This window comes from Balearica regulorum, chromosome 2, assembly GCF_011004875.1.
Source record: "Balearica regulorum gibbericeps isolate bBalReg1 chromosome 2, bBalReg1.pri, whole genome shotgun sequence".
Taxonomy (NCBI): Eukaryota; Metazoa; Chordata; class Aves; order Gruiformes; family Gruidae; genus Balearica; species Balearica regulorum.
Window position 1 is genome coordinate 116476037 of NC_046185.1, and position 21683 is coordinate 116497719.

Below are 21683 nucleotides of genomic sequence, written 5' to 3' on the forward strand. Positions count from 1 at the left end.
CAGAAAGAATGACGATTCTCTGGAGAAAATATTTTTTTCATTTTTTTCTCTGATATCAAAAAAATGAAAAATGTTTGATTTTAACAGTTGTAAAATAATATGTAATGTTGCTATGAAGCCTAGCTAGCTGTTCCAAAAGTTTCATTCGGCAAACATCACATGACTACATTCACAATAAAACTTGTTAAAGTGAAATATCACAACTTTGGTATTTGTTATTTCAACATCACATTGATAGGACTGTCCTTCATTTTTAATAGGTAACCTTATACATATTTATTGGGGTACTATTACAGAAGCTTTCCAATCATACTGATCTTTTAGATCATGCTTACTTAAGTCAGCATTTTCAAACTCACCTAATTTAGTCACCTGCAGTGAAATTCTGTCGTCTTTGATTTTGATTTCACTTTTTCCGTTTCATTGTACAGGATGAAGATTTCACTTATAGTCTGTATTTAGGCACTTAAGTTTGTGGTCTGTTTTTTTTTAGATTTGTCAAACACACATAATTCCCACTAAAGTCAATAGATGCCATATATGCTCAGCATTCCTGGCACCTGGATTTAATTTTGGATATAATTCTGCAGATATTCCATGGAGAGAAAGTTCTGTATCTGCCCAGAATTAGCAGGAAGGACTACATTCAGATGCTGACCTTTGCAAAGCTCAATCAATGATCATGTAGGGTTGGTTTCCCCCCCCTGAACTACCCTGTATGCTATTGTGCCATTTTTCTGTAACACCTCTGTCTCTTGGTTTTAAACATTCTAACTTTGCATGTATGTCTTCAGCTTGTGTTAGCATATTATCAAGTATATTACTGCTGCTACCAAAATCACTCCAGCATATTCTGCCTTAAATCTCATGCATGCAAATTTCATTGGAATTCCTGTAATAACATAGATCAATATACTGATATGGCCAGTTGTAACTCTTTATGTTAACCTACACAGAAGTTTTTTGTGGTTTGTTTTTTTTCTGACATAGGCTCTCTCTATTTTAGAAATGCTCATTTTGTTTTATAGATACCAGAATTGCCAAGTCCAGTCATTAGTTTTGCTGCAGGAATTCTTGAAGGTCTTAAAGATGTCTATCATGACTTCTTACAATGTTAATGGAGGTGATCATCTTTATCTGTTAACAGGAATCAGACTGTGCTAGCCATACTGCCTTCTCCAGGTAGAGCTTGGGCAGGAATGGCATAAATACCAACTTGGAGTTATGCCAATTAGATTTATATCACCTTTGCTATTTTAATACCTCACATGGCAAACGTTGTCAGTAAAACTTAGTACATAAATAAAAGCATCTGCTTTGTCCGTGACCCTTCGCAGGGCAAATGTTACCTTCTGATCAGCAAAACTGCAGATAGCCAGTTGTTTTGAGAAGTTCAGGAATAGGGACAAGCCATATTTATTTGTTTATTTATTTGGTGTCAGAGAAAGATTTAGAAATATGATTTCAAATGATAAAAAATTATCCAAATTAACACTGAGCCACGCGAAGCCCTATCTTCTCTTTAATAATGTACAGTAGCTGTCAATTATGTTTAGAATAAACCAGGACAGTTTAGAATAATGCTTCTATTCCAATTTTCATAACAAAGCTATATTACAGCAAACATAAATGTTACTTTTAAGAACTCTACAGATCTGCTTCACTTTAATCTGTTCTTTTAAAAAATACTGATTTTTCAATTAGATGCTTAAATATATTTGAAATTATAACAACAGAAGCCAGCCTGAAGTACAATAAAAAAATTAAATGTCTGCTTTCAATGCATTTTTGCTACACAAACCCACAAGATCAAATACTAACACCGTAAGCATATTTCTGGCACACACATAAAAATAATCACATAATGCACACCCAGATGTTTATCGGTAAAGTATGCTTCTGAATGCTCTGAACAAGGGCTGTGACTCCAAAGAGCAGATAGATTCAGCTCCAGAGGCTGCAGTGGTTGCTGCCCCAGATGTCTGCCAGAGGTTACCATCCCTCTGCTGCTCCTCAGCTGCGACAGTTCTCAGCTCACCAGACTAACTCACAGACTAACTCGCCAACTACTACACCGTTGCACTTTCTGCGGAGAGAAGAGATGCCACGTGCAGCTCTCCAACATCTGGCAGGGAGGCAGGCAAGGCAACCGGCATAAGGAGTTAAAACCTCTGGCAGCCAAGGCTAGATCTATCTAGAATTGCAAATCAGAGCCCTAAGATAAAGTTCAGTCAGCTTGAATATGCCTACCACATATTAGTGCAAACCTACGCTCTATGGCTTGCAGTGGCCTGAAAGGAAAAGCAAACCTTTTAAAAGTAAAGTGCAGCAAAACTGTCTATGCAGAAACGGCTGTGAGTTTTTAAGTCGATGAGTTCAGGATTAATAAAACGTGCTGACCAAGCCAGATTGCGACCCTCATTGCGCAGGAAGAGTCTTTCCTTTTGGAGATTGCACACTCATACTTTTTTAGGATTGATTTCTTTCTGGCCATTTCTTATTTTAGTGGCCTTTTTGGGGCCACTGGCCAGCAGATTGGTATTCTTGGTTGATGGGTTTGGGACTCCACTCCGACCACTGCGTCCTGCATTCTGGTTCTTACTGCGGGCCGTTCGCAGCTTTTGCTCTTGCAGTCTCTGTTCCCACCTCTGTGAAAATGCAGAAAACAAAGAGGCTGAGTTACAGAAAGACATTGCCATAAATAATTACATCTTAATCTAAGCTATCCCGAATCTTTGACACTAATGCTGTTCTTACTGGTTTTGTGCTCTATCCTGCAGGGCCATTGATCTCAGCGTGATATGGCTGTTGGCAGGGAGAACCTGCCATGCGTTCTTGGGTGGGGGAACTTCCACAATACCAGTTGATAAAAATGACAAATGCACATCTTGTGTGCATGCTGCCTGTGAGTGCACATCTCATCTTTTCAGAAATCCAGGAGAGTTGGCATCATGCCATCAAAAAGACAGGGTCTGCACACCAGGACTCCTTTGCAAAGCCATTCTTCGCTGTCTTACTGAACGTGCTACTTTACTTTTCCTCAGAAAAGTCTGCAGAAAGCAGGCAATCCTTTCACAATATATATTTAAACACACAGCAACAAGAGAAGGTGGTATTTACTTTCTGGTTCAGCTTTTCCCTGGGGTGGAGAGGACTGGGCATAAAAGAGCTTATGTTACGGACAGACAACGGAGGTGACCACTGAATTCAGAGTGTTCGGAGTTGCAATGGGACAATTGTGAATAATGCACCTGCAGCTTTATTCAGCAGCGTCCTTGAGAAATTTGAAATGCAATTAGATTAACGAGCCCACCAAAGAGAATAGCTGTCAGATTTTTAAACCCGAAAGTGCAGCAGTTAGAGAGCAAGGTTTTACAGTGAGGTTAAGTCGTTAGGTAGTCCACAGTATGGAGAGATCCACAACACTGCAGCAGAGACTGCAGTCTTTCACCTCTAGGAACAGAAATATTTATTTTAAGGAAAGCAAGGTAGATAACAGAACCTGGAAGGGGTCTCATCTTTCCCCTCTATTAATGAACTTTCTCTTCGGAAGCTCCCAAAGGCAGGCATTTTGCCCGGTGATCAGAGCAAGAGAAGCACTCTCCAGCTTTACTCTTTAGTATCTCTGCACTGACTCTGTTGCTACTCAGACTCTTGTCCTGGCTAGAGAAGACACCAGCCATGTTGTGGTTATGCTAACAGATGTCTTCTGTGGTCCACAGACAGCTCAAAACATGCATTTTAAATGGTAACTCAAGATTAAAGTTGGATGCAAGTCTTCAGAGATGAATGACGGGCGTTAAAATGAAGCCACTGTGAAACCTAGCTCCATACTGGCCATATTTGTGTAGTCAGGGCCATTATATGCATCTTTATAAAACAAAAACTATCAGCAGGCATTTAGCTGTGTCCCACTCAAACATGTTTAAATGAGGATTTAATTTATGAAACTATTAATATTAGAAGCAATGACACAGGCTTTGAGAAGTATTTTGTTTGGCAGTCATTCATGCATCTGTTTGATAGGTTGGAAATGAATGCCCAAACAGGTTTCAAGAGACAATTAGAAATGTCAGAACAGTGTGAGGAGGGCATTAAAACATGCTGTGTGCCAGTAACAGGCCATGAAGTGGACAGCTAAGGGACTTCAAGAGTCCATGTCATATGTCAATATTCTCCTAAATCCCACATGGTATCATAACTAATTGCAATATATTTACGTTTTAAAGATTTGAAGCTTGTTTTCTTTTTCACATGTAGGTTTTACATGAGTAAGTGAGGAGAAAAGGGAATGATGAAAGCATCAAACACAATTTCCTGCAAGAAGCTGGTCTGTAATCTAAAAGCTTCCACTGATGGAAAGATGCATCATTTTTCTCCTCTCTATCAATTGCCAATCAGCCCATAATTAAAATAAATATACATGCATGTCCTTAATGCTCTGAAACCTTTCCTGAATTTCAGAAATTATTTTCTTCCATCTCTAAAAGTGTGAGGAAGAGTCAGACATTGTCATGATCCACCCTTTCTTTCCATTATAAAGAGGAGTTTACAAGCACGGAGTGATAGCAGGTGCTATCCTGAAGCCCCAAAAAGCAGCAGCATCTGCTGCTCCTGTCTCCCAGGTCTCCACACTATAGATTTTTCCTTCCAATGTTCCCTGAAACCAGTGAGGGGACGCCCAATACTTTTAGTGGGTCTTTAGTGGGAAGCAGATGGTGAGAACCTGTGTCTCAGGCCTGCAAACTTTAATGCAGCAAAGCCCATTTATCCAGTGCAGGGGATGTTAACTTCCTTTCTTACCTAATGTGGACTACATACTCATCTGCACATCACCTATCTGACAGTTACTTGCCTTAACAGTGATAAGAAAGGAATTCCCAGAGTCATTATTGTAATAAGCCAGAGTTCACGCAAAGATCATCCAACCATCCTGTTTAGGGATAGTTTGCGGACAAAATAGAAATAAAATTTCAGAGGCCCTAAAATGCAAGACCAAAATTTTCAAGTTTTCACTTACACTTATATGTAGTACCGGGTATGAAAATGTTGAAGTGAAAATAATCATACCTAGAGGTATTATGGATATCTGAAAGTCAAGCAAGTTATTCGATGCTGAAGTAGAACAAAGGTGTTTAACTTTTTATCAAGAATATCAGCATTCTTTTCTGTGGTTGTATTTACCTTAAATCTTTTGTTTAGTTGATCCTTCCATTTTTCAACTAGACACCCATCAAGAAGCATCAACCTGAAAATTAAGAAATAAATACAAGTTACAGGTAGTTCTGGGCTTGATTCCTGAGATGTCCTTCCAGATGATTTAACGCAGACTGAAACGCACCAGCAGGTACTGGTACTGACAGTTCCTGTGTATGGGATGATAGGCACAAAAATATTTTTCTCCATCCCTAAATGCTTTCTAATGGCTTTCTAAATGCTTATACTGCTCCTTCTGAAATTCTATTCTAAACTCTGTAAAAACAGAAAATAGTTTTCAAAAGAAATCAGATTTTACAGTGAAAACTGCAGCACATGACTAGTATTGAGAAAACATTTAGAGCCCTTTGTCCTCACCTGAAGCTATTCTGCAGGGGAAAACTGTCCTGTCTTGATCACTGTTAACAACAAGTGACGGGTTGGGTAACATGCCATGAAACTGTTTAAATGTATATGTACATATATTTTTACTGATACCCACTATATGTTTGTGTGTGTGTGTATGCAGAAGAGTAGAGTAGATTAAATTAACGTATTTTACTTCTGAATTTAAAAAAAGCGCTATGTTTCACATGCACCAGTTAATACAGCTCACGTGACGAATGGCACCACTTTACCTGATCACAGCAGTTTGCTGGTGGCTGAGGTTTACACAGCGTAGCAGGACCTGACTTTCCAGTTTCCACGAAGAGCATTCCTGCTCATGCCAGTTCAAAAAGACTACAAAATGCTGCCACTCTTAGCCATTAGCCACTATGCATCCACTTTGCCCAAACATAAAAGGACTACAGTGAGCACAAGCCCTGGAGAATCAGGATGAATATGATACACATCCCTTCTCTGAGGAGAGATTAGACAATTAACATATAAGACTGAAGCTAAACCCACGTCATGATGAATGAAACCCCAACACGGTATACACCTGATGTAGTTTCTGTTCAGGTCAAACTATTGAGCGAGACCCTAACCCCACTGATGGGCAATGGGTGTTTTGCCATTGACTTCAGTGGAGCTACAGCTTCCACCCGCTTTGCCTCTGACATTTTAAAAAGCTACTGTAACTCAAAACCTTCTGTTTGCATGCAACTGAGTTCAACAGGAAACACATATAATAGTTTATGTTTCTTTTTCAAATCCATTTTAGTACACTATATGAAATTAAAAACCTCAGTGACCTTTAAAAACCATCACAAAGTATTTAGTGAATGGTGTGTTTTTCCATACGGAGAAGCAGATTGCAATCTTTCACTCTTGAAATCTCCACACCCTGACAGCATCCTGAGGGTCCTCTCCAACAAAGCTCTGCAGCTCAGAGCTCCTCAATCGCAGTCTTGGTTGTGGTCCCTCTGCGTGACTCAGAAGAGCATGTATCCTTAAAATATCTAACACAAGTAAAGGGCTCTAAATTAATCTTTGTGAAATACTTCCAGATTTGGAGGGGAAAGATGCTGTGTAATAATAAAATACTCTGCCTGTTAGACCACAAAAAAAAAAGTTAAGGTAATAAGGTATCAGATGGCAACTTTTCGAAACACCTATGAAATCCTTTTAAAATATCAACATAAAACTCATTGAAAATAGGGATATGGCCCACCAAGTTCTGCACGTAGATGTTCTATGGTTCTTACAAGTGCACATGTTGAATTAACGGTCACATCACTGTATGCAAAACCAGCCTGTACATTTTACAAACAGTCTTACACCTGACCCACAGCACACAGGCCCACGTACCTACCACACCACAACCTATCTATCCTGTTGGCATCTGTTGCTACTGGTACACTTGGGGTGCTAGCGGGGATGGGATGTCCCCTTCTGCCTCAAGAACCCAGAGAAAAAAAGGGAGCTGTGATTCATGACTCCCTCCCCTCCAGACCAACATGCTGGATTTCCTTCCATGCCTGGGGCTAGGCCGACTGCCAGATGAAAGGTCTGGTAAAGTCAGTTTTGTTTTGTCTTTTAATCATACAGCAGGACTGGCAAGCTGCTCTGAGAGTATTTACTTTTCATCTGCCATCCGGGAGCCGGAGCTCCAATGGCTGCAGCTTTGGCTGCTCCCAATACAGCTGTGGGATCAGAAACATCTCACTGATGGCACCGTTCCGAAGTATGGATAGGCCAGTGGAGAGGGCCTGCCTCTGTCTCCAGCAGCTCTGCAGACTGGAGGTGTGCACCATCTCCTGTCCCATCTTGTAGGGTTGGTGAGGCAGAACTGTGCCTTCGCCGTGGTCCTGCCAACATGGACCACCATCTACAGCTACCATCGGGCTTGTGGCATATGAAGCAGCTCATACCTATGGAAAGTGGTCCTGGAAAAACACTCCCAAACAGCTGGAGATGCCTGAACTGCTGCACGACGCGTTAAGCAATATGCTGTCAGCACCTAATGCCACCAGGGTTTACGCTCCATGTGTGAGCCAGGTTTTGTGAACACCGCATTGTGGCTCAGAGCTGAGGCTGATTAAGTGGAAAAAGTTAACTGCGGAGATAATTGAAACACGTAGGTGTATGTGTGCGTTATCCTGAAAAAAAACCTATCAGCGAAACATGCTCATGATGAGGAAGGGAGCTTTGCTGGTCCTCCTTCTCGTCTATCACAGCTAGCTATAAGAATTTTCTCCACCGCATCGCCAGGGCTCACCTTGAGCGCCATTCATAGCACATGATGAGAACATCCTGCTTTGGTTGAAGAGGTGGACACTGGCAGGAGGAATTTGTAAGAAGAGGCACTTGAGACAGAGGAATTGGCGTCGAAGATTTAAGTATGTCTTTGACTTCAACCATAGTTGTTATCTCATTGCAGTTCCCTCTTTCTACGCTTTTTACTTTAGCATGAATGACTGCAATTAGAAAAATAGAGGCATGAGAACAACAATCAATCTTAGAGACTTAAACACATCTTAAAATTAAATGAAACGTACTAAATCGAAAGCTGTTGTTTTGGCTGTGAAACTAGAACTATTTTTTCATGTGTGGGCACATACAGTGGCTTAGAATAACAGAGGCTTGATCTCGATTTGGTTTTCATTTAGGACTGTTGACAACTGTGAAATTAAACACATGCCTAAATCTTTGCCAGATCAGGCCAAGCGATCTCACCTGGAATTGCACACACAAACAGCTCCTTTGACTCAGACTTGAACAACCCCTCGCATAAATTGGACCCATTCTATAGCCACAACTGGCTATTTCCAATTAAGTAATGAATAATTTACCTCACAGACAGTTAGCATGAATCCAGTCTTTTCAATAATAAAATCATTTCCCTGTAGGTTGCATCCAGGAACTAAAGTATTTTCTTGAATACAAGAAAGAAGGGAAGGTTTGAAACAAGTAGTCAAAAACTAAGAGGCTTAGGATTGTCGTGATTTACTTATAGGTTTTTTTCATCTTTTGCCTTTGAATTATCCATCAATAGTAAGATCCTCATATAAACCAGACTCTGAAATGGGTTCTTCTGACTATGAATAAACAAACATTCATATTTTTACTTTCTATGGAGGAAAAGTGCATGTCCGCATGGCTGCAAGAAGGTGAAACTGTGCGGATTGCTCCGAGGATGATCTCCTGGCTAACTTAGTACCTGCGAACCCTGGCAGTACCTACTACTGCAGTACTTCACCCACTTTCTCTTGTGAGAAGTGCCAAACCAGAGAAAGGAAATGCAATTTTTACAGGAAGGACTTTGTCTCTAGGAAATCTCACAATAGGATGGATACTGTTATCGCAAAATTCTTCTGTGAAAGAAGCGTGAGCAGTGTACCACAGGGTGATCAGCCCGCAGCAATGCTGCCCCTGGCAGCCACCAGGTCAAAAGCCTTCAAAAGGACCTCCAAATGTTTAGGATAAATTTCTCATGTAGAAAACAGGAGACCAGCAATTTTAATGCAGTCTAGGGTTTATGTGCTAACTTTATCAGGGCATGTGTAACAGCCACAAAATACATGAGGGATTTCCATTTCAGAGACACACAATCCATTTTCAAGTCTTACTGAAACCAAGTTCTGACCAGCTAGAAATAAAATGTGGCTGTAAATATTATTTTAAAGGATTTCGGAGAAATTTTGATTTTATTTGCAATTTGTTCTGCCTTGTCTTGTCTCTCAATTCATTTTCCATATGAACATGCCTATTTAGGATGAATAAAAATCTACCTCTCAAAACCAAAATCTGAATATTGCAAATTCAATGGAATTAAATTTTGGACCCCAACCTACAGTTATTATCCAAGCAACACTCCCACTGAAGTCACTGGAATCAGAATTTATATGACTAACACATGTATTTCATTTTGGAATAGTCATTTTCTATCAGTTCTTTTTCATATATTTCAGACAGGTGTGGAAGTTCATTGTCCCACCTGAACATATCACTATGTTGCACTGAGATGGATTAAGGAATTACACAAAAAGAATACATCATACAAGCGCATCAAAATGCCATGATAAATGTATACAATTACTTAAGTTAGATGTTTAGCTTGATTATTCCTACTAAACTGACTTGGATTTTTTTTTCCTTATACTAACAAAGCAGCAAATAACTACAAACTTACTTCATTTGCTATCAGACAAATAGGAACTGACTGGATATAATAACCCTATTGCATAAAAACTGACTACATCCCTTGAAGAAACAACTTTTATCTGAGAAAAACCCCATAAAGTGCAAAAGACCATGATACCGCATGTTAAATTCACAGTTATTAGAGGGTTTCTATTCACATTACAGATGTTTAATCTGGTATTTATCTAATCTTAATTAGACTTTTCTTGACTCCCAGCATCAGAAAACCAGAGCAGGGGGGAGCTGGGGGGAAGAGGGGTAAATACTTACTGTACTGCCAATATGTCATGCAACATGATAAAAGTTGCAAGTCCTTGGCTGGCTGGTGCAAATTGTCACCGAATTCAATTAATCTCCAACAATTCAGCACCAGATGAAACTCTGGCTAGTAAGTAAAAGAATTTATGAATTTCTAAGTAACAATTTTTTACCTTGCTTCAGCTTTGTTCACATTTACAAGTTTTATTTAGGTGATAAATTTCTGTTTATTCCACCTGCTGGACAAAAGCAGGAGCTGGCCGAGCAGCACACAGTCAGGCTCACATTAGGTGCCAATGCACTTACTGGAGTGACCTTTACAGCAGCAAGCACAGTTTCTGCAGAGCGACCTGTTGATCCCAGTGCACATTACCGACATTTCACTGGTTTCATCAGAAACACACCATCATCTGCGCAATGACTGCTGCCCACACGAGCTGTGTGCAAGCGGTGGGTTTCAGAAGAGGAAAGTTAGGTGTCCTCGGGCCAAAACCCACTTGGAAAAGCTGCGGTGGAGCACTGTCCTCACACCACATTTGCCGGACGTGGCCTGGTGTGGGTGCAGCACCCACAGGGAGCTGCCTAACTCGCAGGGGGCACAGAGGGGGACGGGACGGGCAAAGCGAAGCATTTTCCCCCGTGCACTTACTGTAGCTGTAGTTCTTGGCCAGGTAGGTCGACAGCGTAGGCTTTGTCTTTTTGCACCTGCATCGCTCTTCAAAGGAAGAGAAGGGGAAACGGTTGAGGGGTGTCAGAGGGGGCCTGGCTCCGGGGAGGGGGAGGTGGGGGGGGGGGGGGACTCTCGAGGCTCACCCTGGCCGCGGCTCTTGCAGTCGGGCTCCAGGGGTCTCTCCGGCACCAGCACGCCCTGCGTGAAGTCCGTCCACTTCACATCTGCAAACAGAGGCGAGGCGGGGAAGGAAAGCTGTCGGGGAGAAGCTCCCGGGGCAGGGACGGGGGGGGTGCCGCAGCCCCCCGCCCGGGGCGCCCCGCGGGGGTAGAGGGGCGTCCACCCTATCGCCGCCCCCGGCCGGCCGGCCGGCCGCCCGCCGCCCCCCGGGGCGCTCACCCTCCGGTAGGTCGGTGACGATGGCCTCGGGGGAGATGCAGACGCCGCGGTCGTAGACGGGGAGGTCGTCGCAGGCGAGGCTCTCGGGCCAGCTGTGGTTGTAGCGGCGCATGATGGGCTCGCAGCCGTCGCGGGCGCGCTGGCAGACGGAGCGGCACGGCTTGATGGGGTCGTAGAGGAACTCCAGGGTGCAGATGGGGGCGTACATGGCGCAGAGGAAGAAGGGGAGGACCGGGCTGCAGCCGGTGCCCACCAGCTCCTCGTACTGCTCGATGGCGAGGACGGCGTTTTCCTGGGTGCTGTGGTGAAGGTGGTTGGGCATGCGGGTGATGTTCCAGGGCATGGAGCGGCACATGGGGATGCGCACCGCCTCGCACGGCGCGCCCTGCGCCCGCGGGCTCACCCGCAGCCACAGGGACACCGCCACCAAGGCGCGCAGCATCCTTCCTCCTCCTCCTCCTCCTCCTCCTCCTTCTCCGCCGCCGCCCGCCGCCGCCCCGCAGGTCGCGGCGGCCGAAGGGCGCGGAGCGGCGCTGCCTCCCGGCGCCCGGCTGCAGTTAGGTGGCGGGAACCGCTGCGCCGACAGCCATGGACATCGCGGGACCTCATTTATACCGGTGGCACGAGTGACGTGGGGCCGATCGCTCTCCCTTGGCAGCACCGCTCCTCCGGGGGGGGTGTATGTGTATGTGTGTGTGCGCGCGCGCGCGTGTTTGTGTGTGTTTTGCTGTGCAGGCACGGTGACATCAGCTCCACCCCGTTTAATCCCTCGGCGACATCACTGCGTCTCTTGTCCGCGGCTCCAGCTCCGTTTCAGTTTTCATCTGTGTCATAAATTCCTTCAGGTGGGGGGGGGGGGGAACAAACCCAAACCACACGCATCTACCGCGGGGTTGCGCGCACGGACGCGGGGAGAGCGGAGGAGGAGGCGGGAGAGACGTGGGAGCCGCGGCCGGAGCCCCCCTCCCGCGGGGCTGAACTTTACTCTGCATTTTCCCGAGGGACACGGAGCAGAAACTTTTTTGCCGGGCTTAGGGGAGCTCCGGCGGCTTTTCCCGTTGCCTCCACGGGGTTGCAGAGTTAGCTCCGTGAGCTCGGCACGGACGGGGAAACGAGTCAGGCGGACGGGTGGGCGGGCGGGGAAGTTGCTCTTTGCCCGTTTTGCTCGGGACAGGGGGAACGCGTGGGGGCCGAACCGAGCCCGGGAGCGAGCGGCGGAACCGGGGCAGCGCGGGGCCGGTGCGGGGCTGTCAGCCCCCCGCGGCGCTTCCCCTCCGCCTCTGCACTCCCCCCCACCCCCCAGCCTCATCTGCAGATGGGTAGGAGAAGGGATTTCGAGCTTTCTCCAAGACGTTTTTTATTTTTATTTCCATCTTGCTCCACGCGCCCCTGACACAGCAGAGCGGCATGCCCAGGCGGGAGCAAGAGGCTCCCTCCCACCCCAGCCCCTTCCTCCACGGGAGGCAAATGCTACGTCCCAGTCTTCGAGGGACTCGCTGAGAAAATTAACTCAATGTCAGGTTATTGCAGCGGCCTGGGAAAGCCCCAGCGTGGTTGAGCGTTAGCAGCTCCTGGGCCTGCCCTGGCCGCGGTGCCGCCGGTGTTTCCCCTCACGGACCCGGCAGAGCTCAGGCCGGGGTGCCGCAGAGTATCCGTGGGGCATAGGTTCCCCCTTTCCTTTGGGTGCGAGGAAAGCTCATCCAGAGCGGGCAGTAAACAACGGTTGAGAAACCTGAGCGGGCAGTGGGAGATGGAGGGGTGTATGCGCTTGGTGACATTGTGGGGAATCACTGGCAAGGAAAAAGTAAATTCCCCCCTGGACAGCCACATTAAAGCGTCTTCACCCAGCAGGTCCCTCCAGTTCGTGTATCCCCTCCCTCCCAAAGCCTACACAGAGTGCCCAGAAGTACCCCAAGGCTCGGGCCTTGCAGGTGCCACTCTGCCATCACCCCTCACGGGCACAGCCAGGGAAGCCAAGCCTCCCGGGCACGCCGAGTGCAAGGAGGGGGACATGGAGGGGCGAGGGTCCCCGTCGCTTGTCGCCCTGTTGCCTCCTGCTCTCCCATCCCGCTTGCACGCAGCTCCTCGAGTAGAAACCGCCTCTCCCCGCTGAGGTGATGCGGGTTTGGAGGCGGGCCGCCCCCGCCCCCCCCTCCCCCGGCGCAGGCCTGCCCGCCCGCCTGCGCGTCGTGCGGGGCTGCCGTGCGTGGAGCGGGGTGCGGAGCATGGCGCTGCTGGCGGCGGGCGGGCTGCGGCGGCCGCGGCTGAGGCCGGGGCTGGGGCTGCTGCTGCGGCTGCTGCTGCTGGGCGGCCTCCTCCTGCGGGGCGGCGGGGAGGCGGCGGCGGGGCCCGAGCCGTGCCAGGCGCCGCGGCAGTGGGAAGGGCGCACCGTGTCCTACGAGCACGGTACGGGCCGAAACACCCGGGCCGCCGTCTCCTACGACGGCCCCAACCAGCGCCTCCGCATCCTGGAGGAGAGGAAGGCGCTCATCCCCTGCAAGAAGTAGGTGTCCGCGGCGGGACCCCGCGGCGGGGCCGGGCCGGGCCGGGCCGGGCGGGGCGGTGATGGTCGTCGCAGAGCCCGGAGGCGCCTCCCGGAGGGGGTGGGGGTATGCGGGGGTAGGGGTTCGTGTGTGGGATCTCCCTCGGCCCCCCGCCTTGCGGGGCGGCAGCGGCGGGGGGGGGGGGGGGGGGGGGGGGGGGGGGCAGCAGCCTGCGGAGGGGCCGGCTGGGCCCGGCTGCGGGGGGGCAGCTGCTGGGACAATTGGCGGTGGAAAACCTGTCACTGGCATGACTTAATCCATGCTCTGTATATATATGTATATGTATCGAGATTTATATAGCAGGAGATTTATGATCAACAGCATCAGCTTTTTACCTTTGGAGGTTGTCCTCTCTCCCAATTATTTTTTTCATGGGGTTTTTTTCAATGAAATGGGAAGCCAGTCCAAAAAAATAGCCCAAAAATATGAGGTATAATGGGTATAATGAAGTATAGTGAAGACCAACATGGGAATAATGTTGGGGCAGGGGGTATTCTAGCCCAATAATTTGCTAACAAGTTTGAGTCACGTTTTACAAGTTGTCTGCTCATTCTCGGTTCCTGCAAGTGCTAAGTCAGCGCAGGGTGTCAGGATGCATCTGTTACCTGTGGTACAGTGTACTTACTCGCATTGCACAGGCTGCCCAGCCCTGGAGGACCTCCATGTTCTTAATTTATACAGTGTGTGTCTGTTAAGCCCGTAGCTACCTCAACAAAATCCCTGCGTCACTGTGCATTTCTTGATTTGCTGAAAAATAAGTGTAGAAAAAAGCTGACTGAAGAAGGGCCTCTTTTTTTTCTCCTCAGCCTGCCAAGTTCAGGCCCTGACAGGCTGAGTAGGAGAAATAATTAGCCCCGAGAGGCCTTCCTGGGTGAGATGTTTCTGGGTACCGAGTGTCAGTAACTCTTAGATACCATGTAAAGGCATACCTGCCAGTGTGAGGGTAGCCAGTCTGCCCATACCTCCACCTCTCCCACCTCAAAATTGTTCAAATAATAGTGTGTCAGTCCTGGGGATGCATAAGCCAAGGTGAAGACCAGTCTACAAGTGCTGTATCATCCAAACTAAATGGTCTCTACTACTTGAAGATCAATATTCGGTTTTGCTCCTGGCCTTTTTTCCTGACAATGATCAATTTCTTACCAACATCACATAGTCATTGTTTTAATCTTTCCAAAGTGCATGTTCTTCCTCAGTCCTTTCTCTGACAGTCCCAAAACACTCTTAAAACTGATTTATCTGTCTCATTTTAAAGCTTAGCTTTCCCTCATTGTGAACTTTTTTCTTTATTACTGTTTTCATATAGGAGCCATATGAAGAATGTTAAAGGCAACATACAGCTGTTTGTTGGTGGTCTCCTAATGCACAACACAGAGTCTGACACTGGCTGTGCTTATGCTCCTCTTCTTTTAGAAGTCCCAGGTTGACCTTCACGTATGACAAGCATAAAACTGCACTGTAAAGTCTGATGCAAGCCTTTCCTAGCTTCTAAGTTGTACTGAGCTCATTTCTTCAAGCTTATGGTTATTTCTTTTTAAAACTTTATTTTAAGATTAAATAATTATTCTACATTTTCTACTCTGTGCCAGATTTTGGCTTTTGCCAAGATCTACTCTTTTTACATTTTTGATAAATATTTGCTCTGGACGCAGCTTCGTCTGGGCTGATAGTGCTAGAAAGAGGCAGAGTGCAGACAGGTACACTTGAAGCGTTTCTCTATTGGTTTTTTCTGTATTATTTTTTTGTTACAGACAATCTCTGACCTCAGCGATCCCCGCTGTTTCCAGGCTGACCATGTTTTCTGCCATCCAAAACTGGAGGGTGGTTTTGTTATGCGTGCAGCTAGTGTCTGCTAAGGGCGTGACCCAGCTTCCATTGAAGTCAACGGAAAGACTCCCATTGATTTCAATGTGTGTTGGATCGGGTCTGGGGTTGTGATCACAACTTCATTTCACTGTGGACAAAGTGAGTCATAAACTGAAGCCTTCAGAAGTTAGAAGCGAGGGGATTTATCCTGTCTTTTGAAAAATAACCTCTCCCCTACTCCGCTTTGACGTTGGCAAGAAAAGGGTAATTACGCCGAGGCAGTGACTACAAAAGCAACAAGAAAAATAGTGCTGTCCTGGTTTCTAAGGAAATTTCAGTCAGTTCTCATGAACGGACACATTTTGCTCCTATCAGATGTAACTTACATGCAGCAATCAGGGTTGGCCAACAACCAAATTTTTATACAAAATGTTTTCTGAAGCTTGTAAATGGTGGACCTTAATCAGACACAGCCCCGTTTAAGTTAGTTGACTAAGGTTAATCAGGGACACAAAGATCTGCCTGTGTGGAATGGCTTGCAGGCTCATAACCACAGGAATACCTGAAACTTTCAGTTTTTATTGTAGATACGTGTTTCAAATTCATGTAATTTGCTACGTGGCATTTTCATACGTACATCAACCCAGTGTTTTAAGTAAACTCCTGAAAAGTAACCGTAAGGTAAATATCCCATCACTGCTTCATTAGCATCCCTTCTTTGCTTGCCAGTGTGGTGGGTTGACCCTGGCTGAGGGCCAGGTGCCCACCAGAGCCGCTCTATCACTCCCCTCTTTCATTAGACAGAGGAGAAAAGGTACAATGAAAGAAAGCTTACGGGTCGAGATAAGGACAGGGAGAGATCATTCTCTAATTATCATCACGAGCAAAACAGACCGAACTTAGAGAGGGAATTCATCTTATTTATTACTAAGTAAAACAGAGTAGAGGAATGAGAAATAAAACCAAATCTTAAAAACACCTCCCCCCACCCCTCCCATCTTCCTGGGCTCAACTTCACTCCCGGCTTCAACCTCCGCCCACCCTCAGCGGCACAGGGGGACAGGGAGTGGGGGTTACGGTCAGTTCAGCACACGGTGTTTCTGCCGCTTCTTCATCCTCAGGGGGAGGACTCATCGTTCCCCCGCTCCAGCATGGGGTCCCTCTCACAGGAGACAGTCCTTCACAGCCTTCTCCAACGTGAGTCTCCACAGGGTGCAGACCTTCAGGAACAGACTGCTCCAGCGTGGGTCCCCCATGGGGTCACAAGTCCTGCCAGCAAACCTGCTCTGGCGTGGGCTCCTCTCTCCACGGATCCACAGGTCCTGCCAGGAGCTTGCTCCAGCGCGGGCTTCCCACGGGGTCACAGCCTCCTTCAGGTGTCTCCACCTGCTCCGGCGTGGGGTCCTCCACGGGCTGCAGGTGGAATCTCTACACCCCCTCATCCTTCCTCCATGGGCTGCAGGGGGACAGCCTGCCTCACCATGGTCTTCACCACGGGCTGCAGGGGAATCTTGCTCCGGCGCCTGGAGCACCTCCTGCCCCTCCTTCTTCACTGACCTTGGTGTCTGCAGAGTTTCTTACATCTCACTCCTCTCTCTGGCTGCAAAAGCGCTCTCTAACTGTTGTTTTTTTCTCTTTCTTAAATATGTTATCACAGAGGCGCTGATTGGCTTGGCCTTGGCCAGCGGCAGGTCCATCTTGGAGCCGGCTGGCATTGGCTCTATCAGACACAGGGGAAGCTTCTAGCAGCTTCTCACAGAAGCCACCCCTGTAGCCCCCCCCCCGCTACCAAAACCTTGCCACGCAAAACCAACACAGCCAGTCACTGCAGGAGCACCCAAGATGCGGTGACTGTGCTGGTAAAGGCTGCCCGCTCCCCATCAGCCAGCTGCAGCGTTGTCACCTGCCACCCGAGCACACACCTCGGTCGCTGGACAACCCAGTGGAGCCGGTTCGTTAAAGCAGTCATTGATGGTTGTTTCAGTCAGCTTGTTGGGTGTGTGTTTCTCTGGGTCGTACTGCTGACTGCCTGCACTCCAGCTTAGAGTGTAAAAAGTACCGACGGTGATCCTAGGCTGAGCTTTGTAGAGGAGAACCTATTCCAGTTGGATTCATTACTAAACTGTCTTTTTCACTTCTTTTACAGCCCCAGCCTTAGCTACACTCTGCATCTTATGTTTTCTCCAGTGGTCCTTGCCCTGCTGCTTCTCTCCCCTTCAGGATCAACATTTTGGGGATAGACAAGGAGGGCAGGGAAGTCTTCTCTTTTGGCTTTGTGTAGCACTCAGCTGATACCAGGAGAAGAGAAAAGAAAACAAACAGGTTTTTATTAAGTAGATTGTGCCATTTTCCGTTTGGGAGAGGTCATTCCAGTAGGGTTATTATATGATGTGAAAGGAGAGCACTTGAAACGGTTCCCTAGAGCTCTTGAGTCAGAGCTGTGTCACATTACCTGTTAAACACAGGACATGTTTTTTAATCCTTTCTTGCCTACAACATGGAGTTGCTTCCTTTTGTGCTCTCTGTGTATTAATCCTTCTTCACTCTTGTTCAGTCCTCTGTTGCCCACCATTTCAGGATACTTCACAAAATAGGTAGCAGTCATCAGCATGGTTTTGCTGTTGGGGCAAAAGTGTTTCATTTTAGAATCATAGAATCATAGAATGGTTTGGGTTGGAAGGGACCTCAAAGGTCATCTAGTTCCAACCCCCCTGCCATGGGTAGGGACACCCTCCACTAGACCAGGTTGCCCAAAACCCCATCCAACCTGGCCTTGAACACTTCCAGGGAGGGAGGTAACATCTACTGGTTCAGATTTGAATATGACATCACTGCAAACTGGTGAGAAATCCTGGCACTACAAAGGTCTAAACGAAAAATCCTACTGACTGGATTGTGGCCAAAACTTCACAAGTCCTGCATCACCTTTCATTTTCTTGGAGAAAGAGAGCAAGTAGTGTACTGCCTGGCACTGCTGAAACCACTCGACAGGCATTAGTGCTCAGTTATGAAGGAAGAAAAGCATGAAGTGGGGATCAGAGCAGGAATCAATCATGCAGGTGGTGGTTGAGGGATGGGGCGTTACTTATCACATGCCCTACTCATAGAGTTTCACCCTTATCTTCCATACTGTTTTTCACAGATTGATTTTCAGGGGAGACCCAATAACAGTTTTTCCTATAAGAAATGCAATGGTGGGGAGAAAAAAATTTCCATGTGATCACGAAAGTCAGTAGGAGGAAGAAAATTCATCTTTCTCTTCTTTGAGTGTATTTTAACAGTAACCTCCATGGGCCATTGTACAGTGTGCAGTACATTGGGATGCCTTTGTATTTGAGACTGCTGGGGTTATTGTCTTAACAACCATAACTGCAGAGCAGAAAAACAACCTGGAGATATCATATCAGTGTTTCTTTAAAAGCAGAACTTCATGCTGGTAATTTCTTTAGTTTCAATTGTATTTGCAGGATTAACTCCTTCACTTGGCAACAAAAACTGCTAGTACAATAGAGGAACAACAAAGCTGTGTTTAGAGAAATATGCCTGTTATTCCAGTGGGCTGTTTGCCTGGGTGTGTCAATCCCTGTCCTTGACTGAAGAGAAGCAGCGTATGGTCAGGTGCAAATATAACAGCGTTCATCTGGAGAAGAGGTGATGACTTTTCAAAATAAACAGAGTGTGGGCACGCATGTCTGACTTATCTCAACTACTTCTTAGTTGTTTTAGGATGTGTGATTGTAAAGGAAAAAGCAGCGGTGTCTGACCTATTAAAATCATATAATCCATCCGTTCTGTGGTCATTATGGTGACTCAACAGGCTAAGTATTGAGCTGCCCTGAACAACTGCAAATTTGTTTCCCAGACTTGGTTTTGGGAGTGGTTTCTGCAGCTTAACATTTAGGGGAATGAACGATGGTCATGGGTAAAATTTTCAGAATTGGCCAAGTTACTTGGGAACCCAAGCCCCATTTTTTAAGATTATGTAGAATGTGCAGACTTCTGAGACCATTAATTTGCAGTGAAACATAGAATTGAATTTTCAGCAGTTTCTCTAAATCTAATGCAAGTTCTTGCAATCTAAAGTGCTTCATAAACTGCTGTGTATATAAGTCACTTTTGAGAACAAGAACTTGAGGGGAAGGTACTCAAACCTCCTGCATTTACTTTCCTCCCATAGGTGCCAAGTTCTTTCGGGTGCTGGCTGCTGGTAATGACTCTGAGTTTGGAGAAGGCGGCACTGGAAAGCTGCTGCAATGGATGCAGGCAGATGCTAGGCTGTAGCCTGAAGCATGCAGCAGTTGTTCTAGTGGGAGTTGTGTGCCATTGGGGTACGGAGGGTTGGCTGTATAAGCCTCAAGTTTTGCATTCCCATCATAAGCTGATTTATAAGTCAATTTACTGCGTCCCTCAGTGATGCTCCCTGCCAAGGCGGCCTGTTCCTTGGAGAAGAGCACTGTGCAAGGTGGAAACTGTGGTCTATAAGGGCTGTGTGGAGGAGAATCTGATCTTGCCCAGACTGTTATTCTGTTTGTTTCTGCCTACAAGAAGCAACAGCCCTTTCCCTTTCCAAGTTCTTGATCTTGTTGGAGGTTGGCCAGGCTATAGAGTTGAGGGAAGCAGTGAAGCTAATTGCCTTCGTTGTTACAGGTGGGCTGGGGGGGAAGAGATGAAATCACTGTTCACGGGAGGAGGCTGAAAGTCTTCAGCCATCGAGCTGCAGCACTAGCAAGCAAGTGGACTCTATCAGAGGATGCTGGGAACTGTTGGCTTAGCAGTGCTTTTGCTGTCTTGTGTTTTATGCTTTTGATAACTTCCTTGGACAGCAGCATCTTTGTCAGAGTTGTGGGGAAAAAAAAGGGAAAAAAAAAAGGTGACTGAGTATGAATAAAGAAGATCCATTGCTTTGAGATGTCATATTCTATTTAGTGTAGTGTTTTCAAAACCTTTGTTTATGCTAAGTACTCTGGAGCCATTTCATACACTACAGAAACACAGCACCCACCTAAACTACAAAAAATAAACTGGCTCTTAAGTTTGAAAGAGCAGGATCCACAAAACCCTTTAAAGCTGGAAAGAAAGTGTAGATAAACTGTGTCCAGTGACCCCAAATTGATAATTTGCCACAGTGCTGGTCAGTGTGTTTAGAAACCGCTTTCAGCATTCAGTGGGGTCATTATTATCACATTGGTTATAAATATTGTTGACTGGGTGTTCTTAAAAAAACAGAGATCCTCATCAAGAAGTTTTTTTTTTTCTAAAAAACATTGTTAAATGATAGCCACTGGCACAATATTGCTGCTGATACTAGTGGATATTGGTTTAAGCCTTTTATCTGTCTGAACCCTTTAAAGTTAGGGGAATATTTCCTCCCACTTATCCTATCTTCCTTGTCTGTTTGAACTCTTCGGGATAACGTGTTTGCATTGAAACTTACGGCTTGTTTTGTACTATTGGACATTACAGTAAAAGCTTAAGAAGCAAAACCAGGATTGCATCGAAGATATAGTATGCCTACATTTCTGTAACTCAGACCAGAGGACCAGTGTTTTCACAAGATAAATTACTGTCATTTTTATTCAGGGAATTTTTTTTTTTTTGGTAGAAACTTAGAGTAGAGATGAATAGAGAGAGAGATTCAAGTTCGTAATTTGTTCTCTGCTCACAGACAGCACGCAGACAGTTGATGGTGATGTGACTGCACAGCTAAACAAACACGATGAAAGAAATCTTTATATTCATGATCTTAATTTGGGCTCCATTCAATATGAGGCCTGATGTAATTCAGATGGCACGACTGGCAACATCACACCTATTCTCACAGGACCAAATGCCATTTGTCTGAAAAAGTATCTCCTCTGAAGGATAAACTGTAATCTTCTAATTTAGGGCTTATCTTGCAGTGCTGTGAGCTAGAAAAAAACTGACTGTACGTTGCTTTCAGAGAAATCCAAAGGACACTTTACCAGTTGATGCACTAGTCCTTCAGTTGTAATCTATTTAAGTTAAGGATCCAGTTCTCCTTAATTTAAAAGGGCCAGTAATTTAAAACAGTTTTAGGTATTCAAGAGAGCATTTACTGAACTGCCACCAGAAATGCCTCCAGAAATTTGTCCATTTGTGTGGTTGGTATACACACTAGAACTCTTTATAATCTTTCCTATCTGTAGGCTTTCCATGTCTTCCCATCCCACTTTGGTTCATCAGAATCACAGTGCATGACACGA

At 46.0% G+C, this 21683-nt stretch overlaps 2 protein-coding genes across 2 annotated transcripts in view; one reads left to right on the forward strand and one right to left on the reverse strand.

Annotated features, from left to right (window-relative positions):
• Window positions 1-1415: 1415 nt before the first annotated feature.
• Window positions 1416-11738, reverse strand: SFRP4 (secreted frizzled related protein 4). The gene is made up of 6 exons (XM_075745464.1): window positions 11111-11738; window positions 10855-10935; window positions 10691-10756; window positions 7859-8057; window positions 5185-5248; window positions 1416-2648 (listed from the first exon to the last, which is right to left on the reverse strand). Exons 1-6 carry the CDS (start codon window positions 11550-11552, stop codon window positions 2460-2462), a joined length of 1041 nt encoding a protein of 346 aa, XP_075601579.1. The 5' UTR covers window positions 11553-11738; the 3' UTR covers window positions 1416-2459.
• A 1518-nt stretch (window positions 11739-13256) lies between these two features.
• EPDR1 (ependymin related 1) overlaps window positions 13257-21683 on the forward strand; it is a 32532-nt gene continuing 24105 nt past the window's right edge. Inside the window, exon 1 of the mRNA XM_075745474.1 lies at window positions 13257-13613. Coding sequence (XP_075601589.1) covers window positions 13336-13613 — 278 coding nt within the window. The 5' untranslated portion in view covers window positions 13257-13335. The remainder of the gene's footprint in view (window positions 13614-21683) is intronic.